Source organism: Microdochium trichocladiopsis (genome assembly GCF_020744255.1).
Source record: "Microdochium trichocladiopsis strain MPI-CAGE-CH-0230 chromosome Unknown B0I36scaffold_8, whole genome shotgun sequence".
Taxonomy (NCBI): domain Eukaryota; kingdom Fungi; phylum Ascomycota; class Sordariomycetes; order Xylariales; family Microdochiaceae; genus Microdochium; species Microdochium trichocladiopsis.
In genome coordinates this window covers 3,210,898-3,236,257 of record NW_025763551.1, presented here as the reverse complement: position 1 = coordinate 3,236,257, position 25,360 = coordinate 3,210,898, and the positions used below count along the sequence as shown (strand labels likewise).

The 25,360-nt window shown below is 55.4% G+C and overlaps 9 protein-coding genes across 9 annotated transcripts; 4 read left to right on the top strand and 5 right to left on the bottom strand.

Annotated features, from left to right (window-relative positions):
* Positions 1 to 622: 622 nt before the first annotated feature.
* B0I36DRAFT_248207 (AAA family ATPase) lies at positions 623 to 2,974 on the bottom strand (the record flags this gene model as incomplete). The annotated part of the gene is made up of 4 exons (XM_046150364.1): positions 623 to 1,170; positions 1,232 to 1,570; positions 1,684 to 1,887; positions 1,939 to 2,974. 4 exons carry the CDS (start codon positions 2,972 to 2,974, stop codon positions 623 to 625), a joined length of 2,127 nt encoding a protein of 708 aa, XP_046009930.1.
* Positions 2,975 to 4,013: 1,039 nt separating this feature from the next.
* On the top strand, positions 4,014 to 6,106 carry B0I36DRAFT_331181 (uncharacterized protein). The gene is made up of 4 exons (XM_046154948.1): positions 4,014 to 4,095; positions 4,169 to 4,469; positions 4,527 to 4,932; positions 5,002 to 6,106. Exons 1-4 carry the CDS (start codon positions 4,052 to 4,054, stop codon positions 5,859 to 5,861), a joined length of 1,611 nt encoding a protein of 536 aa, XP_046009929.1. The 5' UTR covers positions 4,014 to 4,051; the 3' UTR covers positions 5,862 to 6,106.
* A 2,729-nt stretch (positions 6,107 to 8,835) lies between these two features.
* Positions 8,836 to 10,017, bottom strand: B0I36DRAFT_247852 (uncharacterized protein; the record flags this gene model as incomplete). Its single annotated transcript, XM_046150340.1, has 3 exons — positions 8,836 to 9,516; positions 9,606 to 9,672; positions 9,743 to 10,017. 3 exons carry the CDS (start codon positions 10,015 to 10,017, stop codon positions 8,836 to 8,838), a joined length of 1,023 nt encoding a protein of 340 aa, XP_046009928.1.
* An 850-nt stretch (positions 10,018 to 10,867) lies between these two features.
* Positions 10,868 to 12,024, bottom strand: B0I36DRAFT_366237 (uncharacterized protein; the record flags this gene model as incomplete). Its single annotated transcript, XM_046159260.1, has 3 exons — positions 10,868 to 11,539; positions 11,621 to 11,687; positions 11,768 to 12,024. The coding sequence occupies 3 exons, from the start codon at positions 12,022 to 12,024 to the stop codon at positions 10,868 to 10,870; spliced, it is 996 nt and encodes a 331-aa protein (XP_046009927.1).
* A 645-nt stretch (positions 12,025 to 12,669) lies between these two features.
* Positions 12,670 to 13,785, top strand: B0I36DRAFT_376361 (tryptophan synthase beta subunit-like PLP-dependent enzyme; the record flags this gene model as incomplete). The annotated part of the gene is made up of 2 exons (XM_046160445.1): positions 12,670 to 13,011; positions 13,105 to 13,785. 2 exons carry the CDS (start codon positions 12,670 to 12,672, stop codon positions 13,783 to 13,785), a joined length of 1,023 nt encoding a protein of 340 aa, XP_046009926.1.
* A 1,148-nt stretch (positions 13,786 to 14,933) lies between these two features.
* B0I36DRAFT_331180 (uncharacterized protein) lies at positions 14,934 to 16,471 on the top strand. The gene has a single exon (XM_046154947.1). The coding sequence runs from the start codon at positions 15,088 to 15,090 to the stop codon at positions 16,426 to 16,428; it is 1,341 nt and encodes a 446-aa protein (XP_046009925.1). The 5' UTR covers positions 14,934 to 15,087; the 3' UTR covers positions 16,429 to 16,471.
* Positions 16,472 to 17,655: 1,184 nt separating this feature from the next.
* Positions 17,656 to 19,182, top strand: B0I36DRAFT_352535 (major facilitator superfamily domain-containing protein; the record flags this gene model as incomplete). Its single annotated transcript, XM_046157120.1, has 3 exons — positions 17,656 to 18,276; positions 18,303 to 18,584; positions 18,655 to 19,182. 3 exons carry the CDS (start codon positions 17,656 to 17,658, stop codon positions 19,180 to 19,182), a joined length of 1,431 nt encoding a protein of 476 aa, XP_046009924.1.
* A 196-nt stretch (positions 19,183 to 19,378) lies between these two features.
* Positions 19,379 to 19,767, bottom strand: B0I36DRAFT_331178 (uncharacterized protein). Its single transcript, XM_046154946.1, has one exon. It carries the CDS (start codon positions 19,568 to 19,570, stop codon positions 19,391 to 19,393), a length of 180 nt encoding a protein of 59 aa, XP_046009923.1. The 5' UTR covers positions 19,571 to 19,767; the 3' UTR covers positions 19,379 to 19,390.
* B0I36DRAFT_294858 (uncharacterized protein) lies at positions 19,748 to 23,982 on the bottom strand. The gene is made up of 3 exons (XM_046151824.1): positions 22,195 to 23,982; positions 21,894 to 22,134; positions 19,748 to 21,045 (listed from the first exon to the last, which is right to left on the bottom strand). Exons 1-3 carry the CDS (start codon positions 23,835 to 23,837, stop codon positions 19,873 to 19,875), a joined length of 3,057 nt encoding a protein of 1,018 aa, XP_046009922.1. The 5' UTR covers positions 23,838 to 23,982; the 3' UTR covers positions 19,748 to 19,872.
* Positions 23,983 to 25,360: the final 1,378 nt, after the last annotated feature.

Genomic DNA, 25,360 nt, shown 5'->3' with positions numbered 1-25,360 from the left:
CCCAGCAAGTTGAGGCTGAGTCTGTTGCATGCTCGAGAGTCTGGATGCCGGCATTGGGAATGATAAGCCACACAAACTCTACTCCAGAATTGGATGTCGATGGTCACAACATCGGGACTGTCTGGCAGTAATATTCTATCTACGAGACACACGCTTCTGCATCCGAAACCGTCCGGATATTGAAGCTTATCGAAACATCAGATTGGGCATTCCTCTGCACCAAGCATATGCCGTTATATTTATGTTGATTGTGGAGTATGTCAGGTACAAAGCGAAAAGATGGCCATGTTTGCGCGTTCAAGGTGTTGCAAAGTAGTCATTGACCTCTCTGCTTCGACCAGGCAAGAGAAGCACAATCCATTACCTAACATGACGAAGACCAAGGCCAGGGCAGGAGCAAAATCATTCCGAATGAGAAATGACATACACTCCTTACCTACAGCATCGAAGGATCATAGTTAGGTCGTGAGCTCATGCTCACCTGCGCAAGCATTATTCCGTCCGTCAATTTACTTTGTGATAGAGCGGAGTGAAAGAGGACTTGGTTATTTCGGTCAACGAGCGCAGTGCGAAACCTTCAAGTCATATCGCCTCTCTACTGGTCGAAACCTGCTCGGAGAACCTAGAATGGCGACTCGTTCGGCCGAGTAGTCGGGGTTTTGTATGACAAACGCAGCCCACGGTCCCGCTTATCTTCGTCTTCTGTTAAGCCACCCCTGAGGTCACTCAGGTAGCGCCCAAACTTGCCATTGACTCTCAACACATGATTGAGATGCGAATAGCTCAACGCCTTCTCCTTGAACTGCGCAAGCTGCCGCACCGTGGTCATGGCGTTTCTGATCTCGCGACCATTCATGTCGACTTTCGCCAGCTCATACAGATGATCCATTATACCGTCGTAATCGATGGTCGGATCGAGAATCTTGACACGGTTGATGAAGTTGCGCCAAATCTTGCGCCTCTGGGTTATCCCCAAGTTCTCATAATGTAAGGAGAGTTGGATTCGTGACTTGAAGGCCTCTTCGAACGTGCCCACCCGGTTGGATGTCAGGTTCAAAATGCCGTCGTGGTACTCGAGCTCGCGCAAAAACACGGAGACGAGCGCATTGCGGTTCAAATCCTTCATATCGCGCTCCTCGAGGAACACGTCTGCCTCGTCGAGGAGAACGACTATAATGCACTTAGTTCATAAAAGCCCACTTTGCGATGTAGCTTTGGGACGTCAACTTACCGCAATCCCACTTCTTCCCAAGGTAGAAAGACGACTGCAGTTTTCTTTCAACCACACCTGCCACGGCCCCCACGTCTCCGCACGTTACCCTAAGCAAGGGCTTCTCTGCAAACTCGGCAACTCCCTCTGCCGTAAACGTCTTGCCAGTACCAGGCCCACCGTGGAGGAGGATGATAAGGCCATTGCCCTTGCCTGCGATCAGGTCGGTAGACTGCTCAGTAGTGAGTTGCTTCATGACAAGGGCCTGGACAAGCTCTTTGGTTTCGTCATCGACCACCAGATCGGCGAATGCTTGCTTCTGCCAGACGACAGGGGACATGTTGTCTACATATAGATCTTCTGAGGTGCGAAAGAAATGATGGTTAGCCCAATGATCGACAAATTATGAACGTAGGAAAAGCCAAGGTCGGTTCGACCAGGGGTTGCGTCTGGCTGGCATTGGTAAGTCTCACCCCACGACTTGCGGACCAAGTTGAACCCGGGAATCATGTTTGGGAAGACCAGAAGACCCACACCCTCTGGTGGGTTGTCGCTTTGCATTGCTTTCCACGAAACGTCGGAGCGTAAACGCATTTTGCTAATGTCGGATTTTGGATGTAACTTTTTGTACGTGGTGACGTCGACCATGAAACGATCGGCGAGCTTTGTAATGTCAGCTTGACAAGTATATCTCAGGTATCTGGGCGGACTTACAGCATTGAGCTCACCATCCCCTCTTTGCCTGTAGCTGATGTATCTTCTGTGTCGGAGGCTCCAAAACATGCGACCCCTCTTTTCCAGCCTCTCTTTGACATCTGCTGGGGCGTATTTGAGCGGGATGACTGACAGCTCTTCTATTGGGAGGAGTTCGCCCGAATACGTTGCCTTCACACCCACTTCCAAGTCATGGTGACGTGCCTGGAAGCGGCCGTCAAATACCCAATTCCAGACTGGCACAGACCACTCGAACCATCTTTTCCTCTCTCCTTGCTTCGGATCCCAATTGTCAGACGGCTTTCCTCGACGATTATCCCACTGGTCGTAGTGGAAGTCGCTGAGCCGCTCCTGGCGCGACGCCTCGGTCTCCTTAGCCCAGTCAAGCGCGACATAGGCCTGTGTCAGGGGCCCGGTCTTCTGGATTAACACATCCCCTGGGCGAATAAGGTAGCCAAAGAGATTGTTCGAGACGCGCCCGCTCCTAGCCTGCGCTCGTGCTGACTCGTGCTCGAACCCATGACTTGCCTCTATGCAGTTCGCGAGCTGCGTGATGAGGTATTGGCTGACTGGGTCCAAGTCGGGGAGTATGTCTGGCAAATACCGTGCGCTATGAAACATGAACAGATAGGGCGCCCTGATTTGTTGGCGTGGGTTGAATCCAGGAAACAGCTCCTTGAATCTGGGCACATTTTCTACAAAGTCCTCGACGGCCTCGATCATGGATTCTGAGACCAGCGAGAGCAGCTGGTACAAGGGTTCAGGCTTGCGAAAAGTGCCATCTCGGCCTTCGATTCTGGATCGATCTGCTGGCGGCCTAGAGTCGTATCGATTGAGTATGGTGAAGGCAATATCTGGATGCTGGTCAAGGTAGTCTTCGTAGTTCCGTATCGGATTGCTGAAAACCAGGTGTGTGGAACCATCGCCCGGTTCCCAGTGAGGCTCGTTGAGGAAGTGTGTCCGCCCGTCGTGGTAGAATGTTTTGTAAGTGCTCGCCGGCTTGGCAGGGTTGGATTGAAACTCGCTTGTTCCTTCCTGCTTCTGACGCATTTCCTCGTTCTCCCGCCGCAGCCTCTCCAGCTCTTCTCGGAGGGCCGCATTCTCACTGCGCGAATCGTCAGTTCCATTGGGAGGGAGCAGTAGAAGCGGCTTCTGTTTCAACACTGGCGCCTCTGGCGGAGTTGGCGCAGGGTCCCTGGGGCTGGGTCTTGTGTGCCGCTCGCGGTATGAGCCTCGCCCACTTCTCTCTTCCCGAAATCTTGGGTGAGTCTCGGAATGATGAGACGCGCGATGCTGAAACGTATGTTCGTCGTCCTCGGAAAATCTGTCGCCCGAGGGCTCCTCGTTGCCGTCGCTATCTCTGGAAGATGCAGAAGTACTGGGGTCTTCCCAGTCCTCCTCGTAATCACTAAAGTGGTCGTTGAAGGTGGCGAGACGGCCCCAATGGCGTGATTTTCTTTGTTCCCGAGACGGTGGCGGCGACGGAACCTTGTTCAACCTTGAGCCAGATGCACCACGAACGAAGATTGGGAAGCCATGCCCAAATTGACACATACCTGCCTTGAAGCTGGATCAATGACTGTAAGCTGATCGACATCAAGATTGTTCCCTGAGGTCTCATCTCTAGATATGGCGAAGTCTTCCGTCACTCGTGATCGCGGCATGGCGGGTGGTTGTCGGGATTTTCTGTGGGACATCCCGGTGATCATCGGAGGTGGTCAAAGATGGTGATGTATGAAGAGCTTTGTGCTCGGCCAAGCTGGGAGGGAGCCAGGAGATTTTGGAGTTGCGGCCTTCACGCAAGGCTGGGAGAGGCCCGCATTTTGTCATGCGCGAATACCACTGTGACCAGGGGGGCCCGAGGGCGCCGTGAACCAGTCAATGCCTGTAGAGAGTAGGAGATGGTGTCAGTATGCATGCACTCCGCCCGATTGGGGGCGCAGTCCCGGAACCCGTGCTGGCGGGCTGAGCACGCAACAAGGCTGCGTCGGGGCAGATTAGCAGGCGGCTCGGCTCAAAAATCCCAGCTGGATGCCTGCGACGTTAAAAAAACAGACTCGTTCTTTTTGGTTCTTGCAACACCAGTGCACTTTGTAACATATTCTTAAATCACCACGGAAAGCAATCATGGAGTCTGCAACACAGTGGTACCTGGACAAAGATGGCGACCCGTGAGTCCACCATATATCTGAAGGACATATTGGATTGATGACTTTTTCTGATAATCGACATGGGTTCTTAAAGTCATGCCTTCTTGGCGAGGGACGCTTTTCAGGCTGCGCTGGCTATTTTCACCCAAGAAATGACCAACGATACCCTCAAAAGGGACTTCATCAACAACTCGGCAGGCCTCGAAGACGTCCAACGTCTTGTCCGACAAGCGCAATCGGACTACGAGAACAAGCCAAAGAATCGAAAAGTCCAAAAATGGTTACACAAGATCGGTCTGCGGATACAGTTCTACGGCAATGTTCTGGACATTTTTATTCAGCACAACCCTGAATATGTCGCGCTAGCCTGGGGAGCCTTCCGACTACTCTTTACCGTCAGTTTCTCACCAGAATTCTCAATGCGACCGTAAGACAATGCTGACACTTTCAAGGTGGTTCTCAATAATGCAAAGCTACTTGCCACCCTGTCCAAAGCTCTTTGTCAGATCGCCGACTCTCTGCCTCGTGTGGAACTTGCTACCATCCTGTATCCAACGCCTAGAATGAAAGAGGCTGTGGTCCAGCTCTACGCTCACATTATAAACTTTCTTATCAGGTCCAAGTCCTGGTACGACGAGAGTAAGCTGCAACGCATGGTTAATGCCATCACACGGCCAGCAGAGCTCCGATACGACGACATAATTCAAGATATTGAACGATGTAAGGCGGTCATCGATTGCCTTTCTACGGCTGGCGCGAGAGCGGAGCAGCGGGACATGCACCTGAAAATACAGGAGCTCGGCGCCAGCCAGGCAAAAGTTGAAGGCGTCGTGAATGAGATCAGACGGATGTGTATAGGTAAGGCTTCCGGCGCAAGTATGCGTATTCATGTCCATTGTTAGACACTAACCTCCTGACGCCACACAGAAACCCAAACCCTGAACACGAACGCCTTTCTGGATACGAACCAGAGGCTTACCGACCTTCAATTAAACAGCATCATGACCAGCCTGTCCAGAGGATCACCTCAGTACGACCCTCTGAAGACACTTAGCCTTTGCCAAGACTATCAGACGAAGATCCAGGCCCGAACGCGTGCTCGCATAACGCCCATTTCCATCGTCGCCAGGCACCCTAAATTCCGAGCCTGGCAATCCGGGCAGGACTCGGCTCTTCTCATGATCAAAGGCGACTCTCGATCGCAAGACTTTGTGCTGACAGCGACCACACAAGCGGTCAGAGCGCTGCGCGAGCACCAGATTCCGGTCGTGTGGGTTCTCAAGCCACCTCCACGCACGGCCGGCAAAGGTGGCGGCCGGGGCAGCCGGGATGATTCAGGGATGAGCACCGTGGAGCTACTTCGGAACCTGGTCTACCAGATTCTTCGAATCAACCTCGCGCTGCATACAGAGAAGTCTCTCTCCCTCGCATGCTCGCGCTTCGACGCCGCAGAAACACCGGCGCAGTGGTTCGATCTCCTCGCATCCATTACAACAGCGCTGCCTGCACTATACATCGTCATCAATATCGAGGCAATCAACACACGTTATATTCACAGCAACAATGGCTTCTCGTGGTTGGCCTCCTTCTTGGGACTACTGGGTTGCCTCGAAGAGAGACAAAACGCGCCAGCTTTACCGCCAACTCGACCAGGTCCTCAAGTAGCAACAAACCTAAAGGTTCTGCTGGTAAGTCATGGTTCAGCAACGGTGCAAGAGCAAGGTAACCTTGCGGCCTTCAATCAGTTCGTATTGGGTACAAGGCAACTCGGTAGCGGTAGGCTATAGTCTCGGAGTCTTTTGACTGATGATCGAAGTTGCGTGCCCCTTGTAAACCCAATCGTATGCTACAGAAATCATCGATGTATATTGAAAGTGCCTTTCGCCTTACGCCGGGCTCTTGATGTCTGAACTGTCGAGGAACGGTCGCATCATGAGCTAAACTCAGAACTGGGGTGTTTGGTTGTGCTGCCTTATGATACCACCTAGCCTGGCAACAACTGAATAACAGCAGAAACCTCCGTGTTCTCAACAGGATATTCCCGACCTAGTGCGACCATAAATTCTCAGTCTGCTCAAGTCTTTCGATAACGAGCGATAGCTCATTCCAAATAATCCCAGTTAGTCTTAAGCACGGGCAGTACGACAAAGCGGCAGTTGTGTTGGGGGTATAATTCATCTCGCATATGCAGCGAACCGCTCAGCCCAGGTCAGGGACCACACGGGGCGGGCCGTGCGGAAGGTCGGGACAGCTCACGCGACATGCAATCTCCCCATTCGGCGCGAGGAAGTGCTACGATGCGGCCGCATTACTGTATGAAGGATCACGCCAAGTCAATACTAGAGTGCTACCTGCGAGCACTGCAGGCTTTTGTATTACGATAGTCCTTCGAGGTCTGAGATATGAGCCTTGTTGCATATGCTGGTGAGATCAGGCGGAACCTTTCTTGCGTGCGGGGACTGTGAGTCCTTCTCGGGTGTTGGTCCCCAGCTGTCAGTATGCAGACCACTTGATCTGCCATTAATGTGTTTTCGCCTGAAAGCTGTACGTAATATGCCTAAAATACTCGGCTGGGCAGAGGCTTTATTGGAGTTGTGTCTCCATCTGGCGCCTCCGATTGAACACGTAGGACTTAGCTCCAAGGACTTTCCACCGTGCGGACTGCATATCTGAATTCATGCTAAGGACAAGACTCTGGCAATCAGATAGTTCGACGACCCAGATGGGAAAGACGGACTGTAAGAGGACCTATAGATGTTCCCGAGAAAGCTCTCTGCTTTTGTGTATAACGAGACCGCAGAATCCAGCCATAAGAAATATATTCCTCGGCAGCATTACAGCTTCACTTGCTACAATACACTCTTATTACCAACTTTCCAAACCACTGTCTTACTTCTCCGAGTTACTCTCGTCCCTAATCAAAATGAAGTCCTCTACCATCCTCTAGAGCCTCTTCGTCCTCGCCTTCTCTGGCTTCGCCGCGGCCAACCCCCTCGACCAGTGCGGAGCCGCATACGTTAATAACGTCGATATCGCGAGCCTCCCCGAGGGCGTCGACCCCACCGATATCCGCAGTGTGTCGAACACCCGCTCGGAGAGGCGCGCTCGGCGATCGAGAAGGCCGCCGCATGCCCGGCCATCAGCTCCTACGGCTGCTACGAAGGCGACTGCTGGAAGCAGTGCGGAGATGCTGGAAGCAACCAGTGGGTAAGTCAACAGAGGGATAAGAACTTTGTAATCTTGACCGTGGGGGAAGAGAAAGAGACTGGCGCTGACGAGTCGCGATATTGTTTCTCAGTGCTGGACTGCCGCCAATAGCGGCCATGGCGCCTGGTTCCGGTGCAGCGCGAGCTCGCAGTGCAACACTGGAATGTCGTGTGGTGTCGGCACGGACTGCGGGAGCTGCGGCTGCGGCTGCTAGATCATTGTCGAGTTCTTCACGGATTAGGGAGACGACTCCTGACTCATCCCAGCCTGCACGGCCGGAACAGAGAATCAGCGCAGCCTTTCCTGCTTGTGTCTTCATGTCTGTCCTTTACTACAACCCTATATCTTCACCCCTTGGAACTGTCCATCGTATATAGCACCAGAAATAAAACAGCCGAGACTCTTGGTATCATAAGCAAGCCTTCAGTGAGATAAGGGACTTGTAAGGATCGCAACAAGTTAGGTCAAGTAGTAGAGAAGGGTGGCGCAAGAAATCGTATTGGCACAAGACTAATTCTCGAGGAGGGAAAGTCACCTTGCTTTTCTCCTCGCGATCTGGCATCGAAGTGGTGCCGTATCGATAGCGCTACAGCACCAGTCCTGGCTGGGGCACTGGCACGGCACCGTGAGGCGTGCACGGTCCAGAAGCACAGTCAAGTTGGTGCCGGACCGCGGTCGCACCACCAGTCCCGACACGGCCTTACACGAGCTCGGTATCGATAAGGGCGTAACGGACCTAATAGTATCTATACTACAGATCGGCACGATCCTAGCGACCAAGTAGGAGAAGTATTTTATCGTAGCGGACGAGGACGGGAATATACCGCAGATTATTATCGATACGGCCAAGCAGGGAGGCGTAGAGCTGGAGATAATCGGGCAGGCTGAAGACGACGACGACGAGGATACAGAGGAGGAGCCGCTGGTTGATAATCCAGAGGAGATGTCCGAATAGAGCAGGCCATGGCTAATTCGTGCTTTGGATAGACTCACGGCAGAGGTTCGAGGGCTTATCATAAATTGCTAGTGGTAGATCTGGTGCGGTCTTCATCAGATGGTTTGAGCGGTACATGCATTTACCACACGCACATTATACACAAATATAGAGAAGGCTCTCACGACATATATTATATATTCTTATGAAAGCAGGGTGCTCTATCCGCCAACTACTTGCAAGGACCAGCGATACTCTATTGGCGGACTGCTGATATACAAAATAACAAGATATTGACGGGGCGTGTAATTACTGATTCGTGCCATGACCGTTGCCTCGAATCCGCAGACAGGGCGATCCATTCTGTAACTACACGACGGGTAGACACAAGACCTTTAGATGTCATATTTTCCACAGTCTAAGGCAGCAGGTTAAGGATAAGAATGGCCTTTCACTGCTACTCCAGCTCTTTCTCCCATAGATAATAGGAAGCCGCCCACGCCATACTGACATACCCATGTGAGATGAGTGCGGTCTCGCGTGCCTTAGATCAACAATCTTTTGGACCTGTCCACCTCCGGACATCATTTGATATCACCCATGCACTGACCCACGGCTGCTCAAAAAGTCGCCTTGAGCTCCTGCGCCATGCCGCCCGACAGGACGGTGCGCTGCTTCTGGATCTCGTGCGGCATCTCGTACATCTGGTACTTCTGGAGGTACCAGGACTTGGCGTCGGAGCCTTCGCCGTTGCTATCCTCGAACTCGGCCGAGTCGTTGGCGCGCAGGAAGTACGATATCGAGTAGCGGTCCTCGCGCTGCACGCCGCCCTCTCCCACGGGCAGCACGCGGTGCAGCGCCGACTTGAACCGCCGGCCCGACAGGAAGCGCAGTGTGTCGCCGACGTTGACGACGATCCGGCCCGCGCGCGGCTCCACGTACTCCCACGCGCCCCGGCTCGGCGCGAAGGCCTGCAGCCCCCACTGCGGCGCCCACAGGATCGTCAGCGTCCCGATGTCCGTGTGCATGTTCTGCCCGACCTGCTGCGGGTCGCTGGTGGCGCCTCGGTCTTGTTGTTGCTGCGGGTAGTGCAGCATGTAGAGCGTCGACTTGGAGCGGCAGTCGTCGCGGTGGTGCATCTCGAGGCGCGCCTCGCCTCGCAGGCCCAGCCCGTCGGACAGGCAGTCTAGGAGAAGCTTGGAGATGAAGTGGCACGATGCCGTCACATGGTCGAACAGCGCGAGATGTTCGCGGACGACGGGCGCGAGCGCCCAGCGGCCGGCCAGCTCGTGCTTGCCGATCTGGAAGGGAAGGTTCATGTGGCAGCGTTGGTCAGCACGGCACGTACCCTATGGGCAGCGTGTTTCAGAGGTATGGGTTGGCGTATTACCTTGAGAGCTTCGAAGCCGTCCCTGCGGGACTCGATGGCACCAGATTGGTTGCCGACTGCCTTGAACCTGTGCCCCAATCACAAGTGTCAGGGGTTCATGTTACCAAGTGACAAGAGAGGTGACACGCTGCGCATACCCGTGTGCAAGAGAGACCGTAGGAGTCCGCAGCTTGACTTCCTGGGGCAGGGCGAACCACTCCCGGGTGATCTCGTCGACGCGGAAGAGGTCGGCCCAGAAGTTGGCGGCGCTCGGGTTCTGCAGGTCGATGTAGAAGAAGCCGTCCCGCTCGCAGGCGTGCACGAGCTTAGCTACCTCCTCGAGGTCCTTGTCGAAGAGGCGGGCAAAGTCTATCGTCAGCAGGTCCGCCTTGGGGACGTCCTTGTACAGCGTTGCGGTGGCTTCGGAAGACATGATGGTGCTGCTGCTGTCGTTTTGGTGTGCAACGGAAGTGCGTATTCTCCACTTGTCTTGATGCTGCTCACGAACGGGAATGGATATCTTCAGAACGGGACGCGTCCAAGTGTCGTTCTTTATCCCCAGGTCCAGTCAGGTAGTCCTCTATGCGTTCTGCGTCCTCGGGATGCCATCCCTGGCACGCGGTGAGAGACGGGTGTTCGCGGAGGTCACCACGGAGCATGTTTGTCAGATGCATGTGCAAGGATGGTCCTCCGGCAAGCTGCCGAGTAGTCGGAGAAGATCGGCCGCTTGTGGTCCGTCATGCAGCCCTGGCAGGCTGGAGAAAGTCGGCGGATCTCTCGGGGCTGGCATCACGGCACGGCCCCGCATGCATTGCCTGTTACCCATGTCGGCATTGGCTCTGCGTCTTGTGACAAGCACATGGAATGCTGCATTGAGGGGCATCAGTACTGGGAGTTGTCCTGACCAAGAGAATACTGCTGTGTGTGGCAACAAAGTTCCGTGGCCACACTGACTGAATGACAGAATCTCTCATGTGGCTGCGCACTGTATTTCTCTAACATTGGAAGGAGACTAGAGATACGTGAGAAAAGCACAGGTCGGAATGGCAGACTTCTTTCATCAGCTGTGTTTCGATGAAGTTGCAGACGCAAGACAAGCACAGTCTTTGAGATGACTCGACACCCGTTGTTCAATGGAAGTATCACGGTACTCTTGTCTTCAAGGGTCGTAGAAAATAAACTCGTTTCAAATCAAGATTGCATTCGATCTCAGATAGCAGCACTTTTCCACATTAAGAAACTCATCACATTGGTCCGAGCATCTAACATCTAAGATAGTTGATCTAAATGGCCACGCCCAGATCACGTTCCATGCCGCCTGTCGCAATGGAGTTGCTGCGCTGCTCCTCGGTGCTCTGGTTGAAGCTCGCGTACTTGCTGAGGAACCACTCGCCGGCCGTGATCTGACTGCCGTCCATGCCCGTGAGCACGACGTCGTCGCCGGCGCGGAGGAAGTAGGCTGTCGAGTAGCGATCCTGCGCCATGCGACCGTCGGCCCCGGGCGGCAGCACGCGGTGCATGGCCGAGCGGAAACGGCGCCCGGAGATGAAGCGCAGCGTGTCGGCCACGTTAATGATGGCGTGGCCGGGCTTCGCGTCGACATACTCCCAACGGCCAGTGACAGGCGAGAGCACCTGCAAGCCAGGCTGCTCCGTGACGAGCAGAGTGAAAGACCCGACGTCGGTGTGCGCGTTGTGGCCGCGGCCGCTCTGGTCACCAGGCAGCGCTGAGGTGGTGGGATGATGGAGGAAGAACATGGTGGACTTGGATGGGAGATCATCCGGATGGTACGCTTCATAACGCTCGTTTCCCTGCAGGCCAGTCGCATCAGACAGCCGCGTGAGCAGAGTCATCAGGACGTAGTGAGCCGAGAGCTGGTACTTCTCAAAGATGCTCAGGTTGTTCCGCACGATTTCTGGAAGATGCTCGCGGTTAAGCATGCCTGTCCGGCTGATCTGCGATTCGTGTTATTCGTATCGCTTCCTTGAAAAGTGGCGAGGAATGTAGAACACTTGGATGCTTGGGTTGCTACTCACTCGCAGAGCTTCAAAACCGTCGCGGGTGTTCTCTGTCACACCCGACTGTACGCCAGGTGGCTTGTAGCTGTTCCAGGGCAATATCATAACGAGTCAGCCACTTCGGGTTGCGCCCCGGACACACTACGTAGGGGTCCTTGTCCTTACCCATGCGCATCAGAGATGGTCTCCGTGGCCATTTTCTTGTCGAGAGGCTGCTTGAACCACTCCTTCATGAGCGCTCCGGCAGCTTGCAGGCTCGTAAGCATGTCACCCGAGTCCCAGCCGCTGAGATCCAGGTAGAAGAAGCCGTCGCGCTCACAAGCTTCGACGAGTGTTGCGAGAGTCCCCGCCTGGCCCTCAATTACCGAAGAGAACTTCAGGGTATGGAGGTGGGCTTTCTCGGGAGCTTGGGGTGTTGCCATATTGATGGTTGTGGAGCAGGAGTGGCTGTGTAGAAAGGAGAAGGAAATGTCTTTTCGACAATTTCGCTCAGCGTGCTGTCGAGTTGCTATATTTTCAGAGCCCCAGGGTTATCGCAGCAGTGAGTTGCACGACTTTTGTACTCGGCAACCCTGAAGCTGTTATTCTGGACCTGGCATTATGTCCATATCTCAAGTATGCTAGCGCGTCGTGTCACGCCGAAACCCGTAGCTCCTTGACTCCATGATGCAAGAAGACCTCCGTTATTGTCACCGATTCTGTTGGGAAAAGCCTGTAGGCCTTGATGAATTCGACAGTGCCAATGCGTCGGAGCTACGACAGGCCAAGTCGTACTCGTTTCCGAGAGTCGCAAGAGTTCGGACCCGGAAGAGTTCGGCCTCTGATGGCCGGTGGAAGGCTGATTCCCGCTCTATACAGCAGTCTCGGCATTGCCTTGGCATGAAGCGCGTCACACTCAACAATAATGTGGACTATCTTACCAGGTGCAGCCGCCTTACAGGCTGAGTCTGCAACCTGGACATAAAGCTTGGGCAATCTTTTGTGAAGCACGAAGGGCAACGTCTCTTCGAAGGACCATCGGATTATCCCGGCTACAATTATTCCATTCTCCATCTGCTTGAGCCATCATGGTCGACCTCCCAGAACCCTTCGCCTCGATTCCCCGCGCGCAGCTACTATGGCCGCATCCATCCCCGCTGCATCTGATGCAGCATTTGACCGAGCACATACACGCTACGACCTCGCGCAGCAGCAGCACACGCTTCTGGGTCAAGCGCGAGGACTGCTCTTCCGGGCTGGGCCTTGGCGGCAACAAGATCCGCAAGCTCGAGTACATCGTCCCCGAGGCGCTGCAGCTCGGCGCCACAACTCTTGTCACAACGGGCGGCGTACAGAGCAACCACATGCGGCAGGTCGTAGCCGTGGGCAATAGCCTTGGGATGGAGACCGTGCTTGTCCCACAGGGACCAGTGCTTCCGACCAATGGTGTCAGTAGACGCCACGGAGGGGAGACCGTGAGCGGAGAAGAAGATGACGACGAAAATAGGGCGCCTTTTCACCAGCTGGGCAATGTGCAGGTCAGCCGCATCCTGGGTGCCAAGATGGTCTCACAGCAGCAACCCGGCGCCTCGATGGAGCAGGTCGCCGCCAAGATCAAGGCCGGCGGCGGCGTGCCGTACATCATCTCGCCTGGAGCCTCGGCGCATATGTATGGCGGGCTCGGATTTGCGCGGTGGGCCTTCGAGGTGATCGAGCAGGAGGCGGAGCTCGGTGTATTCTTCGATACTATCGTCGTGCCCGTGGCGTCAGGTGGCACTGTCGCAGGCATGATCGCCGGTTTTAAGGCTGCCGACAGTGGCCACAGGCCACGTAGGATTATCGGCATCGACACGTACAACAAGCCTGCGGGCGAGCTGGAGGGCAAGATCCTGGAGATTGCACAGCGGACGGCAGGCACTATCGGGCTCAGCGCAGACGTGGTCACCGCGGAGGATGTAGTTCTCGACACGAGGTACAACACCGGCACGCACACGGGCTGGGATGAGAAAGCTGAAGCCGGCGTACGCGTACTGGGGAAGACGGAAGGAATCGTGGCAGACCCGATCTACTCGGGCCGCGCCATGGGGGCGATCCTGGACATGGCAGCAAGAGCCGAACTTGACGGCAGCAGCAACGTCTTGTTTGTACATACAGGGGGCCAGGCTGCCCTTGGGGCTTTCCCAAAGGTTGCATCCGTCATGTAATTCATCACGCCAAGACGGGGAATGTTTAGGCTCAAGCCTGGTCCACGCCGATATGAACACGACTGTCCACCACATTGGCCGCGACGTCCTGAGTTGCTCGAGACTGATACCAGCAATTTGCTGGGGTTGTCGCAGAGGCAGTCAGCCACCCAGGATGACCCGAGCAGGGGCCATCATAGCCTCTGACAGGGCGACAACTGCCAGGACAGGACCTTCAGTGTAGGTGCCAAGAATTTGTGAAGCATATGATTCTGTGTCCTGAAGATCACTGCCCAGGTGCCTGAAGAGCTTGACCCGCCACCTTGAATTGCCAAGCGTGGCGGCGCAAGTGCCTAGGAGGTGCGGGACAAGCCGCTGCGCGGCCATCCCAACAATATCCTACGCACTGTGCCCTTGTTCGTGGGCGTAGCGAGGCCCAATGAGGTGGTCTTTTTCCGGCCTTCAGATCCGGGGCTGAGGGCCCGGGATTAAACCAGGTGTGCCAGGATCTTGCGCCGTGGGGTTCACGACGGAAAGTGTGTGCATCGTCGATGGCAAGCTGTTCCGCACTATGATTCGATGAAGCCACTACGCGTCAGTTACGTGTGAAATAGAATGAGTGACAAGGAGTCAATGTGCCGAGAGATGGAACTGTGAATGCCAAGTTTGGCCACGCGTACGGCAGATTGCCCCTGCACAGAGTGCCACTTTGGGAACGGCCCAACCTGGGGTCAAAAGCTCCGCGGAGCATGCTTGGAGCTTAGACGAAATTCGGCGGACATTGCGGCTACACGGCAATTGTCCCTCAGTCTAGGACTTTAACGACTTGGCCTGCCTTTTCCGTGAATGCAAGGGGCCAGCAGATCGAAGGAGTTGCTGCAGAACTCTTCGCTCCTGGCTCACAGTAGCCCTGCGGGACGGGCCGCAATTGGAGCGGTCCCACGGAGTCCCTGTCTCGGCTGCACGTCCTGGCTGCCGCGACAAGAACATGGTTCTTGGCCTGCGGGCAAGCCTGGGCAGCGCGACTCTAGGAGACCTTGTCCGCAGCCCGAACAACGTGTGATCCTGTGTGGTGACGAGTGTGGCTTTGTGTGGACCATGCCAAACGAACTTTGGGGGAGGATTGCCCTTCTCTTTGTCACCGGATTCCTCGCATCCAGGCGTCAAGTGTGCTGTAGGTGTGATGAGGTGCTCGGCAGGCAAGTTCTCGACATTCAGCTGCTAATGTCACATTGCTGTTTGGCGCAGCATCTCGGGATAGATGCTGCACATGATACTTAAGGCTTGGTGGCCTGGCTAATCACATCCTCCCTTCAGCCGCCTATGGCGTGTGCTGCGAACATCGTCGCAATGAGGACCGTATCTGAAGACTCCAATGACGGCACATCGCAGCCGGCAAAGCGCCTGGCATGTGAGCGGTGCCGTAGCCAGAAGCTACGCTGCATTCGCCGTGGCTTGGGCGACTCGGCCTGCGCGAGATGCACCCAGGCACAAGCTGGGTGCGTAGTCCGACGGCGCAAAGCCCCTGGGCGCCCAGCTGGATACAAGGACAATGCGAGCACGCCGCAGCAGACAGCTGTCGAGAGTCCAGGTATGGTGCTGGCTGTGCAGCATGATGGCTTTCATAGCTCCAGCGACTTGTCGTTCTTTGGTGGCAGTCCGCTCGACCTAATCCTCGACCCTGCCAGCATTGCCAACAGTGACCAGATCAACGACTTCAGCGCCATCGGGCTCCCCAGTGACTACACCACCACTTCCGCTCTCACAGATTCATTTTTCGCCGACTCTTCGGCAACAACCAATTCTTCTCCCAGCTGGCCCTCGATAACCGCAACGCTGGCCAAGTCGCAGTTACCGCCGGCTCGATCATCACCCAGTGAGCGCAGAACGTCCTCTTCCTGCGAGCCAGGTCTGCAGCTGTCCAAGCTTCATCAAAACCTGACGAGCCACCTGGCGCAGTTACGCTCGACACCCTGGGACATACTCGCCACCTTGCGCCTCGAATGTAGCCCATGTCTCTCGTGCCACCAGCCTACGACAGATTCTTTCCTCGGGTCCGCCTTCGATCCTCTTGCAAGCACGTTCCAACTCATGTCCGAGTTCGAGCATCACATCACCACCGATAGCGCCGCCGCTGCCGCCGCGGGCCACTACGGGCCGCAGATGACGCTTTCGTATGCGCTGATTGCGGTTTCGTGCTACATCCAGCTGGTGCTCATCTACGACCATGTCCTGTCCCACCTGGCCGAGCAGTGCGCCGACAACCGCATCGTGCGCGACTTCATCCTGCAGTCCGCGGCCCCGCTGTCGCTGAGCGGCCAGGCGCTGCCGCCGAGCAGGAATCTCCTGGGACGGTCCCTGGTGCGCCTGCTCGAGAGCAGGATCGGGAGCATCGAGGCCGTGCTCGGGCTGCCGGACGAGTTTCGCGTGTCGAGGGCCGACGAGAGAGGAAGCTGGAGTACTATGATCAGTGATTCCACTTTGGGCGAAGACGTGGGCGGTGACGCAAGCGTGGACGACGGGAGAGAGCGTAAGGGCCTCGTAGGGAAGTCACTGCTTGGTGTGCTTCAGGCGTCCTTGCTCACGAGTGAGTCTGGTGCAGGGGGTCCGGCCATTGTGGAAAACCTCAGAACGCGAATGACGTATCTGGAAAAGCTGGCTTGATGCCTGTCCTGGGTTGTAAGAATGAAAAAGGTGCATTTTGGTGCTTTCTCTGGCCTTGATCGTGAACGACCTACCGGTTACGACTGCCAAGTGACTTTGTGTTCTCTCATTCACGGGTATCGGATCGATCTACGCTCACAGCTGTCGGCACTTCAACCAGTGTTAGCGACAAGCAATCTACATGGCAATGAAATAAGGTCTCATTCGATGCGCAATGCAGTCTACGGATATATGCGCAACACAACCGAAAACCGAGGGCAACTCCATCACAGTGTCTAGAATGCGAGAACGGAAGGGCCATGCGGGATGGCTCAGTTTTGGACAAGTTCCCTTGTGACACATTGCTCATCAACTCTGCCATTGCTGCGGAGAAGAGCACCCACGGGTTATGCCGACGATATCAACCACCGACGGACAAAGTCCAAGCATGAACGCGACACGGTAATACCCGTGCCGCCGTTCCGAGACGCCAAGCTTGCCTTCGGTGCCAAGCGCCTTGGCCCAGCAGCGGCGCTTGGGGCCGGGGGCTTATTCCCGGAGCTTTTCGTGTGGCTTCGGCGGGGTGCCTCATCTCACGGGGGCTACTGTTCCGCTCTAGCTGCGGTCTATTGCACAATGTATGCCTGCTCTCAGCAAGTCAGAGCCGGATAATTGACTCCTCGCTGAAAGTCGGCAAACTCTGAAGCTGTTTGCAACTCCGATGCTCGCCACCCCTCGTTTCACGCTGCTCACTTGGGCCCCTGACGCTTCAAGCATGTAGACACCAACTGCAAGATCGTAATTCGGGAGACTAGATCGGAGGTGGGACCTGGATGGGGATTTAGCACAAGCGACCAGTTTTCAGCATCGACTGTGGCCCAATTTTCCTTGAGCAAATGGAACAAGGGAGCTGTGTCTCGACCGCTTTTGGGCGCACAGCATAGTCTAGCTCTGCGATCCGGCGATCCCTTGGTGCACTCGCACATGTGGACAGCGCAGGAGAACGCAGACGGCTTACAAATGCTCAGATGCTGCTCAGCACGATCAACGCACTCGAGCTTTGTTGTTGGCAATGCCATCCCTGCAACGTATCCACCCCCCTCCCCCGGCGGCCGCCCAGCAATTATCGCAGTCACGCTCTTATAGAGTCGAGGCTCCTCGCTGGCATTGTGTTTTCTTTCTGGCTGCCAGAGATTATCGTTAGTTATCAAGCAACTGGAGCCTGCAGCATACCAGCTCTGCTCGATCATGTCGGACTCCGACACGATCATAGCGGCTAACAGCTCATCGGCTGCACCGAAGACGCAGCTTGTCCACCAGGACGGTGCCGATAACGTCGCCAAGAGCAACAGCGGCGACACCGACGACAGCGGCAACGCTGCCACTTGGCAGACAGCCTTTGCAACACTGCCACCTCCTCCTGACGGCGGCTTCCGGGCCTGGGCCCAGGTCCTCGTCGCCCACCTCGGCTCCTTCAATGGCTGGGGCTACATGACCTCGTTCGGGCTCTTCCAGTCGTACTACACCGACACTCTACTACCAGGGACCGCCGCGTCGTCCATCAGCTGGATCGGCTCGCTCCAGATCTTCCTCGCCTTCGCTATCGGCAGCGTGTCCGGCCGTGCTCTCGACGCGGGCTACCTGCGACAGTGCGTTATCGTGGGTAGCGCCCTGCAGGTCCTGGCTATTATGATGGCGTCTATGTCGCAGACGTACTGGCAGCTACTGCTGACGCAGGGCCTCTGTAAGGGTATTGGCGACGGCCTCATCTTCTGCCCAACAGTCGCCAATGTACCCACATACTTCTCCCGAACGGCGGCTGGCGGGCCCTGGCGATGGGTATCGCGGCTATCGGGACCTCGACCGGTGGTATAGTGTTCCCGCTCATCGCGCAGCGGCTGATGCCGAGTATCGGCTACGGCTGGACCGTTAGAGTAATGGGGTTTATCGTGCTCTTCAATGCCGCTGTGATGCTGGCGCTCGTGAAGTCCAGATTCGATCGTTCGGCAAAGACAAGCGATGACGCGGAGGCAGGCGCAGAACACGGAAGGCTCAGAAGGGTCAAGGAACGCTTTAGTGGCTTCTTCGAGTGGTCCGCCTTCCACGAGCCGCCGTACGCGCTGTTCTGCGCGGGCATGTTCTCCGTGTGGCTCGCGCTTTACTTTGCCTTCTACTACGTGAGTCCCCTCGCCCCCCGTTGATCCGAGAAAGACGCCCAGACCTAACCTCTCCATTCTCCAACAACAGGTCAGCCAGTACGGCAAGACCTACATCGGTGTCGACACATCGACCTCGCTGACCCTGCTCCTCGCTATGAACGCCGTCGGCGCGCCAAGCCGCGTGCTCTTCGGCCTGCTGTCCGACAAGCTACTGGGCCCGATCCGCGCGCTGATCCTCGGCGTCCTCTGCACGGGCGTCATGTTCTACAGCTGGATCGCCGTCGCGGACCTGACCGCGCTCTTCGTCTTCTGCTGCCTATACGGGTCCTTCGCGGCGGGCGTCCAGGCTCTGTTCCCGGCGACCTGCGCGGGCCTGACGCGCGACGTCCGCAGGATCGGCAGCCGGACTGGCATGGCATTTGCGGTCGTCTCCGTCGCCACGCTCACGGGGCCGCCGCTGGGCGGCGCGCTCGTGCAGGCTCGCGAGGCGCAGGGCGGCGGATACCTGTATGCACAAATCTTCGGGGGTAGTGTGCTCCTGGTCGGGGCCGGGTTGCTGGTGCTATCCGGCTGGCGCCGGCAGAAGGAGGCTAGGGGCAGGGCCGGGGAAAACTGAGCGTGGTTGCAGTTCCCTGGAGATGCATAAGCAAGATCAACAACAAGCATAGCTATGTCTGGTAGAGACCGGAATCAAAAGCAGCTCAAAAGTAGGCATGAAAGAGAATGGCTGCTACAAGCCCGGGCTGTGATTCACTCTCGCGCTTGTCAAAAGTCTCAATGTAAAAGTGCCATCCGGGTGTCTTCATGTTGTACGGTATTATCGTCTACATGACAATGATGAACAGAACCGCTACTATGCTTGACCTCCAACGCTGCCAAAAACGCAATAGTACTTCTGCGGCCAAGTCCCTATCACACCACGACTGCAACCATGGGGAAATACACATAGCTCTTGTCCGTCTGGCTGAACACCTCGCTCCACGAACTCCCCTGCCGCGCGGCATTCTACAGGGTCCGGCGGGAGTTGGCGTCGGTGAAGGTGATCTGGCCCGTCTTGAAGTCGCCGTTGTCGATGACGATCCGGCCCAGCAGCTTGCTATAGCTCGCGCCCAGCGCGCCGGCGGCCCTGAGCACGCGGCCGCCACCGGCGCCGGCGTCGATCCAGAGCGGCTGGTTCGAGGCTCTATAAATCGTATGCCGTATTTCTTGATCTACGAGGATACCTCGCAGCCCGGCCACCCAACGCCCGCATGGGGGTCAGGTATTGTATCAACGCCTGAAGTATCACCTCGATCATGTGATATGCCTAGGGGTAGATTAATACCTGCTGTCCCCAGCTCGTGGCCTTCTCCGCAACAGTGATAGCTTCCTCCCATTCCTCTAGTGAAAAACCCCTGTCAACAATCTCATGCCCAGCATCCTTGCCCAGCTTGATAACCCCGGTCTCGATCATCATGACCAGAGAGACCAGCTCCGCGCGAGTATACATGTGCTGTCCCTTGATGGTGACGTTGCGAGCCATCAGGCTCATGTAGTTGACCTTTACGTCGAACATCATGCCCAGGAGAACGGCACGGCCGAACGGGCGGAGAGCGGCGAGAGACACCGTCAGGTGATGAGGCGAAGCCGTGGCGGAGGGTGGCGAGACGTCAATGTAGGCATCCGCGCCCCCCGGGGCCAGCGCCTGGATGGCCGCAACATCCTTCTTTTCGTCGCCGGAAAGTTCAAGGGCGGCGATGCGGGGGTGGCGACTCGTGAGCGGCTCCAGCTTGGACGCCGATCGCGAGAGCGCGATGACCTTGCAGCCGATCTGGGCGGCAATCTCGGCGACGGCACCGGAAAAGTGACCAGTGGCCGGTGCCACGATGACGGTCCCCCCGGCGCGGAGATCCGCAGCGCGGACGCCACCGTAGGCAACGGAAAGGCGCTGGATGTAGTTGAGATCTCCAAAAGAGTAACCCAGCTCCTTGACCAAAAGCTTCTCGTTGAGGGGGATCGCGTTCTCCAATGGGACCATGGCCATATCTCTCCATAGGCCACCCAGCTGCTTGAACAGCTTGGCCTGTCCTGGGTCGCCAAAGCCGTCATGAAGGCCGGTCAGAACTCGGGTGCCCTCCGGGTCGTCTCGGGCGAGGTAAAAGCCATTGAGATACACGAGCTGGCCCGGCTTGATCGCTACGGCATCGGGTCCAACAGCGACAACACGCCCAACGCCGCTGTCCCCCGGGTTGTACGGGACGGGCAGAGAGAGGGGGCTTTTCCCAGAGAAACCGGCACGGTTGTGTGGCCGGACGGAAGTGCTCAGGACGCGGACCAGGACCGACCCGACAGATGTAGTCTTTGGAGTTGGGGTCTTTTCCAAAATGAGCGGCTCGTTGAAAGCGGGGAGAACGAGCGCAGTGGTAGTTTCGGGGATGGTAAGGCCTGACATTGTGAAAGATGGTGATGATGTAGGTGTGTAGGCGGGATCATGTACCTGCTGATGATAGGTTGCTAAGGATAGGCGGATTACCGAGACATGCAAGCAGCCTCTTTATACTGAGCTTTCGGATTTCGAAAAAGTCCCGTTGACATGGTCAATACCCAAAACAGCTCACTCACCTGCCTCATTGTGTTCCCGTGCCCGTATGGAGTGCACCGGTGAGCTGGTCGGACGTGTCCATTGCCTGTTTAGGCAATGAGTAGATCCGCCATGTCCGAGGCTTTGCGGACTCCACTCAACTCCGCCACCCACATTCAGTCGTGGGTGAAGCGGGGTTTAATTACGGCATTGGCTTGTGGTTTCAACATTCTGGACCTACTACCCATTGGCATTGTAAGGCAACCTCCTGCTAGTCCAGTCCCAACTTTAGGCCTCAAACATTTGTTATTCCCTTGGATCTTTCTTACTGCTAAATACATCTCAATCCACTCAATGATATATAGTATGATCAGGCTTACTCCACAACCCCAACTACATGGCCGCCCGACGCACCAGGGAACCACAACTAAAAGAGCCAATAAGGGTTGAAATCCTTTAAAGAAGATTGGGAGGAGGGCTTAGATCAACAGCATCATGACCTTCAGCAATAATATGCAGGTTGAAGAAAGAAAACTCCCTGCCAGGCTGTTCAGATAGGTCTTGTTTCCTGGACGATGCTATTTTCCTGAGCCATACAGCTATTCTAAAGCATCTCATAGTTGAGACAAAGATCGACCGAGTCCTGTAGCTCTGTTAGCAATATCCTTTGTAGCTGACTGAGCTGCGAAACTGACCCAGTCGATTTCCGCACCGTTGTCCCAGTCAATGAGGCCGCCTTCGAAAGAAATGTCCAATTCTGCAGTTACACCTTCGCCGCTGGAAGCTTGCTGCAGCGCCACATGCTCTGTTTCTGTTGCGGCAGCGACGGACGAGCTTGAAATAGGGTATGGGACTTGACATCGTTCTTGGCTGGCCGTTTGAGCCTTTGCTGCAATGAGCCGGAGCAGTCTCGTGCTTTCGCGGGCATGCGTAGATGTGACTGATCTCTTGGACCACAGATGCGTGGCGGTGCGAAGCAGGTTGATGATGGAAGCTTTTTCATCTGGCCTTTGAAAAAGGATTCAGTATTCCAACCATCAACGAGCCTTACGGGTTGTCTTCACTTACGGCAGGTTTGAACAGTCAAAGAACTCGAGGGGTGCCACTATCGTCGTCATCAGGAAGTCATTCATCGACAAGCCCGAGGCGACGGGCTGATCGTCGTATAGCCTTCCACCTTTCTGCATTTCACAATCGACCTCGACATAGACCCCGACAGATCGCACAGCCAGCCTCCGGCAGACATTGAGCGCCACCTGACACTCGGGGTCCTTCAATGCCATCAGGTCGAGGAACGGGCGGTACAGGAGGACGGTTCCCATGATGTAGATGAGTTCGAGCATGATGCGTTGCATGACAGTGTGGTTCGGGTCCGTGAAAGAGGTTTCTTTAATGGGGCGAATGCGTAAGCAAGGCGGTATGGATGCGTACCACGTCTCCAGTTCGGCCTCGAGAGTCATGGCGTCCGAGTAGGTACACGGCTTGAGACCCAGAGCATGGCGAATAATGCGTCGCAGTATTGGCAGGAGATGAGAGATACAGACACAGGGAAGCATGGGTTGAGCTTCTCCTATCGGTCGAGCCGTCAAGTAGTCGACATGTTCGTCAAAGTCATCGTCGGTGACATTTGTCGGATGACGGGTAGAAAATGTGTCCTCGTGAATAAGCGGTGGCAGCCCCTGCTCGAGGGAGTAGAGCACATCGTAGTATTGGATTACATACCACACCCGGCGTCTCATCTCTGCCTCGAAAGGTGTCACAGTCGGCATAAGTTTCTCTCCCTCTCGATGATAGCATCGCCATTGTGCCAAGCGGAGAGCCAATGCTTGCAGTTGAGACAAGTCTACGTCTTCGTTGCTTCTTTGGATAGAGCGCGCGTGGATATGCACAACCAAGGCTTCAACTGAGAACTCTGCAGCTTTCTGGTACTGGCCTGCGACGAGACACCGTGCTGACATGGTGACGTAGACCGAAGGGTGATGCGGATCAGAGGTAGATGCAACCTTTGCACCGAGGACGACAGCCCCGATGGCCATAACTGAGAAGAGGATGCTGACCCACAAGAGGTCCGCGGCGGCGGGTTCACTCCAGAAAGCCTCATATTGCCTTCTGAATTGATGCGTGTGGATAAAAGGAACGGTCATATGCTTGGCGTTGAAGTAGGCAGTTACTGTTCTGTCGGCAACTTGGCGGGACGGCAAGGCTGCCATGATATCTCTCAGGGTAGCTTTCCTAAAGGATGAGAATACCAGGTCCGGAGCACGTGGTTCGTCCATGGTAGTAGTCAGGGCTCTAGAGCAGCCGTCGTCTTCCAATGTGTCCTGAATACGTTTGATACTCTCCATCAATTGACGGCAAGGAATCTCCACCTGGTTGCCGGGTTGGATCGGCTGGGCTTGGGCTTGGGTTTGCCCAGATTGGTTGAGAAGACCTTGAAGCACATGTTGCATCTGCCTCAGCTCGATTCTGATTCGGTTCTGATTGTCGCCACCAATGGAAGAGGATACGAGGTGCTGCTTCGGGGCAGGCTCGTAGCGACACGAGTTCTCGTGGCCTCGTTTCTGGCATGTGCCACAAGGCTGCTGCCTATCGCATTTCAACTTCCGTGCCCGACAGGTGGAGCAAGACACGGTTGGCCGATGACGGACGATCCGATGGGGCCGGGCCACTCGAAATGTGGTGATGCAGTGCGAGATATCTTGGTTCGTCATATCAAGTAAGGTACGTAGCGGTTCGAGCGCTTTGCTTCCAATCGACCTGATGAAGCATCAGAGATGGGGAGGACGGGTCAAGGCAAGGCGTTGATGGAAGTATCTCTACGACAATGAACTGCCTTGATGTCGCAACATGGGATGAATAAAGGAGGTTGCTCCTCCTTGGCGCCATACGCCGCATAAGACCCACAATGATCAATCTCATTCCATTGTTTTTCCGAGGCCTTGCTTTATCTGCCCCTCCAATCAACCCTTGTATGACGACTCGGGCAAGGACAGGGGCAGGTCATGCACGCGGGATAACGCACTTCAGGGTTCTCATGCGTATGTAACCATTTCTCCTATGTCAGTATATTGACAGTCGAGGAAGATCACGGTGATCCAGGATCAGATATTGGCAAACACGCCGAAGGAGAAAGTTATATAGAGGCAGAAGGATTCCACAGTCAGACAAGTCATTGCCTTTGAACTCCAGTGACCAATCTAAGCATCATTCTCACCCGTCATTTGTATTAGTAATTTAAATTAATTAACAGCATTATGTTTTCCCAGAGACACAACAAACTGAAAAGAGAGAGCGATAGCTTGAGCGTCAGCAGTATCGTACAGGCTTTGCCTACCTGGCGGAACAGCAACTTAATGTCCGCGTGGCCAGGACGATTGACCTTGTAAGGCTGGATCCTGACAAGGCGATGCTCAGGCTTGTGGGCGGGGAAATTATTTGGTACGACTGAGGTTAGCTTGGGATTATGTTGGACGGCTGAGTAGACTCTCACCACGCCAAGGTATATTCACGGAATAGAAAGACGCGTGGCCCCGCCTCGGCGTGAACATGCCGCTGCGAGCCCACAGAAAGAGAATTACTCGGTCGTTTAATGCTATCCCGGTTTCTGGGGTCACAAGCCATCGCCAGAAGCATGCACTGTCAAAGTACAACATTGGAAAGCTCCCGCGCCATTTCCCTCTTGCGCCACTAATGCTGGAACAACATGCACTCGCCGAGAAGGTAGCGCGCAATGAGCACAGGGCCGGGGCAGCACCAACGGCACCAAGTCCCGTGCTATCTACCCGCCACCCGCCATTCCGGGGTTTCCTTTACTCCAAATTTGACATGTTGACGATCTTGATACCGTCGAAAAGAACGGATTACATAGGGAGATACGGAGCAACCGCAGAGCCATGCTGTAATGATGTGTCTTGAAAAGGTACGTATGATCAACGTCCATCGGGCTGTACAGGATGCGCAAGGCATGCCCTCCCTCGCACCACGCACCACGACAGGATCGCGCAGACACCGTACAGCACAGGATACAAGATACAAGAACCTTCCTCTGCCATGTTGGATCCACCAAGGACGATGATGATAGGTCGCGACTGCTTCACTTTGACTTGAAAAGAATGAGGAGAAAGCCACTCCACCCCAACCGACGAAAGTCTGGGGGTTTCACACAACACAACACACGTGTACCCTCTTGCATGTTTCAAGTTTTCTTTTGCAACGGACCTGCCCCCCTTGCACA

Bases quoted from the DNA above. Each gene is read 5' to 3' on its own strand.
- B0I36DRAFT_294858 (XM_046151824.1), bottom strand. From the start codon at position 23,837: ATGACGAACCAAGATATCTCGCACTGCATCACCACATTTCGAGTGGCC. The intron at 22,135-22,194 runs GTAAGTGAAGAC...CCTTTTTCAAAG, and splicing joins TTTGACTGTTCAAACCTGCC to GCCAGATGAAAAAGCTTCCA. The intron at 21,046-21,893 runs GTAACTGCAGAA...ACCTATCATCAG, and splicing joins AAGCTTCCAGCGGCGAAGGT to CAGGTACATGATCCCGCCTA.
- B0I36DRAFT_331180 (XM_046154947.1), top strand. From the start codon at position 15,088: ATGGCGTGTGCTGCGAACATCGTCGCAATGAGGACCGTATCTGAAGAC.
- B0I36DRAFT_331181 (XM_046154948.1), top strand. From the start codon at position 4,052: ATGGAGTCTGCAACACAGTGGTACCTGGACAAAGATGGCGACCC. The intron at 4,096-4,168 runs GTGAGTCCACCA...GGGTTCTTAAAG, and splicing joins CTGGACAAAGATGGCGACCC to TCATGCCTTCTTGGCGAGGG. The intron at 4,470-4,526 runs GTCAGTTTCTCA...GACACTTTCAAG, and splicing joins CCTTCCGACTACTCTTTACC to GTGGTTCTCAATAATGCAAA.
- B0I36DRAFT_331178 (XM_046154946.1), bottom strand. From the start codon at position 19,570: ATGCCGCGCGGCAGGGGAGTTCGTGGAGCGAGGTGTTCAGCCAGACGG.